Below are 7,593 nucleotides of genomic sequence, written 5' to 3'. Positions count from 1 at the left end.
TTTCCAACTAATTTTTGCAGGACAGGTGTTGAAAAATATTGCATCTGGTCAATCGCTCAGTTCTGCTGTTTATTATAATGAAATGATAGAAAATTTAGTTTTCTTGCTAACCTCTCTTAATTTTTTTTTCCAATTTCTTTCCACTATTTTCCCCCAGAAGCACATTTCTCAAGTCAACAATGCTTTTATTTTTATTATTGGTGTTGCTTCTCTTTGTTAGTGCAATGTTTAAGTAATAGATATCACAGCTGATACCAAATTCTTCTTGATATATGTTTAAAATTAAATTGCCTTTATGCATTTAGAAGAAGAGAAGACAGGTGCCACATGTGGTCTCCAGATGGGCTGTATCAGTAGCAAGCAGTGGTCTCTAACTTACGGTGCCAATAAACAGTGCAGCCTCAGTGGAAAGCTTGCCAAAGGCAGCTTGGTGGGGGAAGACAGGGAGAGCAGTGGAGGGGGAGAGAATGCGGACAGCACAAGTTATTTACTGAGTAGGAAGCATCCAGTAGTGTTCTGCAGCTCGTGTGAGCAACGTGTCTGTCGAGTTCAGTGTGCCGTGCTTTTAAAACGTGGTCTGTGTAACACTGCTGCTGAAATACAGTATCAAACTGATGTAGCAAATGCTGCCAAATGAAGTGTTTATGGTACCATTATTTTATACAAAATGTGTTAGGTGAATGTGAAGTGTTGTGGAACATATTCATTAATATAACGCTGGACCCACAAAAATGAAATGTTACCAAAATATAGAAAACATTCTGGATAATATTTGAAGCATTAGTAATTCAGCTTTCTGTAAGTCATGAGATGATACGCAGACAGACATCATTGTCATTTGTGCAAAATATTTTTCATTCTTAAAGCAAACAAGCTACATACTTAACTAGTTTTAGGAAATTTTGCAGATTCTACAGAAAACAGCTACTTGATCAGACACAACTCACTTTTAAAAAACTATAGACATTTTCATTGGTATTCATTCAAAAGCCCCCTACAATTCTAACTGTTTTTGCAAGTCATGAAAGTTCAAGACAACTCAACTGGTTAAAAAAAAAACTAATGCTGAGCATTTGTGAGACATTAAATCGTGGTAATATATATTTCAAATAGATTTTCAACAAGATACAGTTATCTGAATATAAGTTTCAGCTTTGTATGCCATCCAGTTCTAACTCTAATCATTGTCCTTTAAAAAACTTTCTCATAACTTTTTCAAATCATCAAACAAAAGCTTCCTCACAGTAAAATGATAACATTTCATTCTTCACTGTTTTGTATTCTGCATTGGTCTATGTAGTAAAAGTGTCTCACTACTTTAGAATTTGTTCTAAATGTGACATCTTATTAGTCCCTAAATGGCGAATCCATTTAGCAGTTTATTACATACATGCTTGGAAAAGCTATGCCAAATCATCTGCTTTCACCACTGAAATTAGAAAATACTTTAGACTTTTCAGTACAGTACAATGGAAGCCTGAAAATATACATTCTTCTTTCCACCAACAAAACATTACTTCATATTTTGCACTCCTTACAGTATTTTTGTCATTTTCTTAGCAGTAAAGATGTCTTTTCACTTTTTCTTCATATTAAAATGCTGCACAACCATTTAAAAAATCGCACTCACAATTTTGGAGTTTCAGCAGTTTCTTTATATGGAGCACTTTCGTGATGCATTAATGTGACACACTATAAACCATTTTTCTGTAATTTCGTAGAAACAGGGAGACAAAAATATTCTGTTAGTATTATGCGCAGAAACAGTAATTTGTAATCATAGAACTGTACAAAGTTCCCTGCAATATTCCACATGTTTTGGATTAGATTCTCTTCAGTCCGCCTGTATCCCAAAACGCTGCCTCACTTACGCAATGGAATCAAGCCAAGAATCTAGACACCTGTTTGTGGGTGCGCGCAGTTTTAGTTTCTGTGTTAGTAGCTCATCTCTTTGTGGATACATATTCTTGATATCAATCTGGCTCTCACTTAAAGAAGTGTTATTCTTTAACTGCCATGCCCCAATGTCAAAACAGTGAAACCGACAGCCTCATTTACGAAATATCGTAGCTGTCGTGAAGATATTATGTCTGAAACGAAACTATGGCACTTAAAATTTTCTTTTTCTTACCCAACGCTACCGATACTTCTAGTTCATATTTCTTAACTGATTCGCGAAGGTTTTTATTTAACTGCCCTTTACCACTAAGTTTACCCCGACAGATTGGAAACGCCAGATGAAAGACGATGGCCTCACGAAAATTTTAAAACTGAAGAGCGTTGTGATGCGATTATAGCCCGCAGAATGACGCTTCAAGTGGCTTCAACACTGAAACTCTCAATAGTTGTCGTAGTCCTGACACTTGCTGTCACGAAGGCTCAGATAGGTAAGTAACTTCAGAATGCATGAGTTGTGCAGTGTTTGTTTTCTGTGGGTACGGTATTTACGGAAAATGTCAGGCAGGGTAGTAACCCGCTTGACAGAACACAAGTTGTGTCCTATTGCCCTGCTGTTATTTGTAGCATAGTTTCACTAGCTTTTTAATTTATAGGAAGCTCTTTAGTAAACCACTTAATTTCTCCTGGCTTTTAATTGCAGCTCCCTTCATTTATACCACTTTGCACAAAAGCAATTTAGTATTTTAACGGCGCTTTGACGTGCGCCTCCCTAATATACAATCAAACGAAAGTTAATATGAGCATCACTGGTCATTTTGCTGGGAACTCGATAAACAAAGAAACAAAGTAAAGTTAATCTTTCCATCAATTTTGGGAAGTATCCCATCCATTGTACATTTTTTAGTAACCAAATCGGTATATTCGCATAGATATTTTATATGTTTTATGTTTTGAGAAAAGCTACGATCCTCCGGCAATTTTCAAGAGCTCTCCCTTCACACAATTAAATGAAAGACGGTAGTATTTATCTACCAACACTACAAGTTGTCCTCGTGTCACATCACAAAATGATTGTATGATTGTATTTTCTTGTCACCTGGCTATATTTATTTTGCACATTTAGCTGTACATTTCTAGTTACAAGGCAGTTTATTAAATAGCCCAGGTACAGCACTAATTTTATCCTAAGAGTTTTTTGATACTTATATATACGCGGAAACTGATAGAAATTATAATTTTTCAGCGATAGTAACAGTATATGCGGAAACTGATCGAAATTATAATTTTTCAGCGTTAGTAACAGTAATAACAGACCGCTTTCGAAATTACCTCGATCGATATCGTCACAGGATGTGATGACTTTGTAACAAGGCTTTGAACAAAAAAGTGCGTGTATTGAGACGATATTGAGCTTTGTTGATCTTTGACAGGGCCATTTTCTCGCAACAGATGTTCTGCGCGTCGACGGCTGCCAGAAAGGTGACGACTGTAAATGTTTTTGCTCGAATGCAGCCGTTCTAAACCTTAAACAGCCCTTACCAACAAATGTTTTTGTCCCTGGCAAGATCGCTTTCACCTGTATGTATGGGTCTTCAGTCAATAAAACAACTTTTAAATACATTACGTTCATTCAGCCGATTCGATGTAATCACTACTTTATTGTGGAGCAGTCCAACAGACAGTCTTTCTGCGTCCATATTCAAACCCTTATGCAGGCTTTCCTAGGAGCTAGAATTTTGCGCCGCGTAGTACGTAACGCTCAACAGTGACAAAAGACTGAAGGCGTTTTCCGACAGCGCAATGCCATTTGGTTCTAGACGAGTCTAATGCGTTGCGCGCTGCGTTCTAGTGAACAGACGATGGAAGATTACCACATTACAGAGAGAAAAGAAGAAATAAGAATCACAGCGTCCGATGTTAAGTAACACGAGAGCCAGCTACTGGGACAGGCTGAGATTTCTGTGTGGAAGGTGAAACGAACACTTTTTCAGATGTTATACCGCAACCTCGAAATACGGAATAACGTGTCGGCGGAACCCAATAATGGCCTCTGCAGAAAGGCCGACAATAAGTATTCAGAAACAACTGAGCGGGAACCACATTCCATGAATTTCGTCAAAGATCGGAATGTGACCCTTTAAGTAATGTGCCATCGTCCTCCGACCAATCGAGGAAAGAAAGCGACTCCTTTCTCAATTATTTAAATGAGAATTTTTATCTATTTGTTTATTCATATGGCTCACATGCAGTTTAATAATATAGGTATGTAACATTAGTATATGAAAATAACAAGAATATGAAAACACAAAACTACATACACACATCAAAAAAAGTTTTACATCACCTCGGTTCCGAGAGTTCTGGAACATGCACAGAAAATTGAAATAGAAATCAACTTAAACATCATTTCTGCCCTTTTGTTGCTCATGAAGACCACACATTGCATGTTGTACCACCGTACAGCGAGATCTTCAGAGGTGGTGATCCAGGTTGCTGTACACACCGGTACCTCTAATACCCAGTAGCACGTCCTCTTGCACTGATGCATGCCTGTATTCGTCCTGGCATACTACCCACAAGTTCATCAAGGCACTGTTGGTCCAGATTGTCCCATTCCTCAACGGCGATTCGGCGTAGATCCCTCAGAGTGGTTGGTGGGTAACGTCGTCCAAAACAGACTTTTTCAATCTATCCTAGGCATGTTCGGTAGGGTTCAAGTCTGGAGAACATGCTGGCCACTATAGTCGAGCGACGTCGTTATCCTGAAGGAAGTCATTCACAAAATGTGCACGATGGGGGCGCGAATTGTCGTCCATGAAGTCGAATGCCTCGCCAGTATGCTGCCGATATGGTTGCACTATCGGTCAGAGGATGGTATTCACGTATCGTACAGCCGTTATGGCGCCTTCCATGACCACCAGCGGCATACGTCGGCCTCACATAATGCCACCCCGAAACAGCAGGGAATCTCCAACTTGCTGCACACGCTGGACAGTGCGTCTAAGGCGTTCAGCCTGACCGGGTTGCCTCCAAACACTTCTCTGACTATTGTCTGGTTGAAGGCATATACGACTCTTATTGGCGTAGAGGACGTGACGCCAATCCTGAGCAGTCCAGTCGGCATGTTGTTGGGCCCATCTGTACCACGCTGCATGTTGTCGTGGTTGCAAAGATGGACATGACGATTGACGTTGGGAGTGAAGTTGTGCATCACGCAGCGTATTGCACACAATTTGAGTCGTATCACGACGTCCCGTGGCTGCACGAAAAGCATTATTCAACATGGTGGCGTTGCTGTCATGATTCCTCCGAGCCATAGTCCGTAGGTAGTGGTCATCCACTGCAGTAATGCCCTTGCGCAGCTTGAGCGAGGCATGTCATCGACGGTTCCTGTCTCTCTGTATCTCCTCCATGTCCGAAAAACATCGCTTTGGTTCACTCTGAGATACCTGGACACTTCCTTTGTTGAGAGCCGTTCCTGGCACAAAGCGGACGCTATCGAATCGCAGTATTGACCGACTAGGCATGGTTGAGCTACAGACCTGAGCCATGTACCTCCCGTCCTGGTGGTTTGACTGGAACTGACTGGCTGTCGGACCTCCTCCGTCTAATAGGCGCTGCTCGTACATGGTTGTTTACATCCTATGGCGGGTTTAGTCACATCTCTGAACAGTTAAAGGGACTATGTCTGTGATACAATATCCACAGTCAACGTCTATCTTCAGGAGTTCTGGGAACTGGGGTGATGCAAACCTTTTTTTGGTGTGTGTATAAAACTAACTAAATGTCAGTATCTAAATTCCTAATCTATATAAGAGCCGTGTCATCAACTTTCATGAGGTCTCTCCAACTCCCCTGATAGGAAGAAGGCAAGGGGCATTCATCTCTAATGCGCTTGATTGTCTGATTCGGAGCCCCATAAACCGGAGACTGTGTAGTACCCCATTTGTAAAGACAGTCTGCGCATCTTCCATGCCCAGCGTTAGCTTTGCTTCTTTTGACCTAAAGTTTCCTGTCGATTTCTGTGCCAGCATTATCACAGTTATACTTTCGGAACCACTGACGCTCTTCAAGATTTTCAGTACGTTGACAGTTCTACTCCTACAGGTCTCTCATCCCGGTACTATTTGCATCTTGCTGTTCTGCTTCCCTAATGGTGGATTTCTTGAACGGATTCTATTTCGTCGTACACTTGGCATGTCTTCCTGTATGGGTAATTCCATGTTATCCTGTAGCTTGTGGTGTTCCCTAAGCAATGTCTCGCTTCTACAGATTGCGGGTAGATAGATGTTGCTCAACAGAGGAAGTCAATAAATCGATTTTGGTCGGATTGTCCCAGTTGTTAACCGCATAGTGTGGTTCAACTCGACGCAGTCAAGTTGGTGTGGCAGCTGTTTAGCCACACCAGGGCACGATAATCGGCTGCTAAGAAAACCAGAGGAATGGATGATGTGCGCAAGTTACCTGCTTTTCTATAAGAAAGGGTGCAGTCAAGGGCGACACCAAGGTACTTTGGGTATTTGTTGTGCCAAAGAGAATAAAGAAGACAGATTCCTCTTCAAAAACTGGAAGAGTTATCGAAACCACCGCCACAAGAGGATGAAATAGACGCATTCTTCAAAGCCATGGCACTGACATGAAAAAATTTTTTGTCAGATTCCATTATGCAGCCCAGCAGGATTTTTCCAGGTCATCACAGGGATGGTAATGTTAAATGTCAGAGCAGGTCTAGTTCACTAACTGTGAATTATAATGAGTCATTCGTCCTCGCAGCATCCGTCATCACCATTCCCCAAGTCTATCACTGAGACGTCTACAACACGTTACTCAGACACGTGACATTGTCACTCAACACTCGGGTTTTCACTAAATTGCCGTCCTGGTGAGCAGTAGCTACTAATACAACAAATAATACAGAACAAGACAATGTTTCGTATAAAGTCCCACACTTTATTTGTCTCATTGTAATCTATGAAAATTGTTTTGTGGTTTATGTAGCTGAGGTTTTTGTCACGTGCTACAATTTTGTAAAACTTTTACTTTTCATTGAATTTCTTGCAAATATTAAAAAAATTAATGACAACTGTAAGAAAACTGCTTTCACACGATGTACATTCTTCCCAGACAGCACACGTGAACTGAATAGTTGATGTGTTTGCAATTTCATTTTCTTGGTAAATGGGAATGTGCTACGTATTCCTGCCCTAGCAAGACGCCCTATCCTGTTCACGCGGTGCAAAATTACTGCTCCTAGGAAAACCAGAAATTTCTGGCGTTGCGGGTGTACTCACTCGTGTGAATCGAGGCTGTTCACAGTGGCACTGACAACGGTCGCCAGACACCTTCTTGACAGCTCAGTCACGGAGCGTCCGATCACCTTTGTCAATTTGTGGCATCAAATATGTTAACCGGGTTCATAAACGTATCTAATGTGGCGTCACAGCTTGTGGTTTTCTATAGTCGCATCGTGAGCTACCGTTCACACGGGACGCCACAAATTCTGCGTAGTTGCACAGCTTTCAATATGGCGTCAATTTAAACCATATGAGCGGATATGAACGTTATAGTGCAGGTTATGGCCTTTCAGACCTGTATCAAGAGTTAAATACAAGATAGACGAAATCCAAGTGTTGGATCCGAAAACAGATTTTGCACAGGGATAAATCATGGACAAAAATACCTTTATAACAGAAA

At 41.0% G+C, this 7,593-nt stretch overlaps 1 protein-coding gene across 3 annotated transcripts in view; it reads left to right on the top strand.

Annotated features, from left to right (window-relative positions):
• The first annotated feature begins 484 nt into the window (after positions 1 to 484).
• The window catches only part of LOC124551221, a 97,142-nt gene continuing 90,033 nt past the window's right edge, over positions 485 to 7,593 (top strand). Inside the window, exons 1-2 of one of the 3 annotated variants that reach the window (XM_047126213.1) lie at positions 485 to 647; positions 2,224 to 2,387. In XM_047126213.1, coding sequence (XP_046982169.1) covers positions 2,306 to 2,387 — 82 coding nt within the window. In that variant the 5' untranslated portion in view covers positions 485 to 647; positions 2,224 to 2,305. Of the gene's footprint in view, positions 799 to 2,223; positions 2,388 to 7,593 lie in introns of all 3 variants that reach the window. The other 2 variants (XM_047126212.1, XM_047126214.1) reach the window with 2 other exon arrangements.

The sequence above is a fragment of the Schistocerca americana genome, chromosome 9, assembly GCF_021461395.2.
Source record: "Schistocerca americana isolate TAMUIC-IGC-003095 chromosome 9, iqSchAmer2.1, whole genome shotgun sequence".
Lineage (NCBI taxonomy): Eukaryota > Metazoa > Arthropoda > Insecta > Orthoptera > Acrididae > Schistocerca > Schistocerca americana.
The sequence above is the reverse complement of the archived record's forward strand: the minus strand, read 5'-3'. Positions and strand labels throughout refer to the sequence as shown.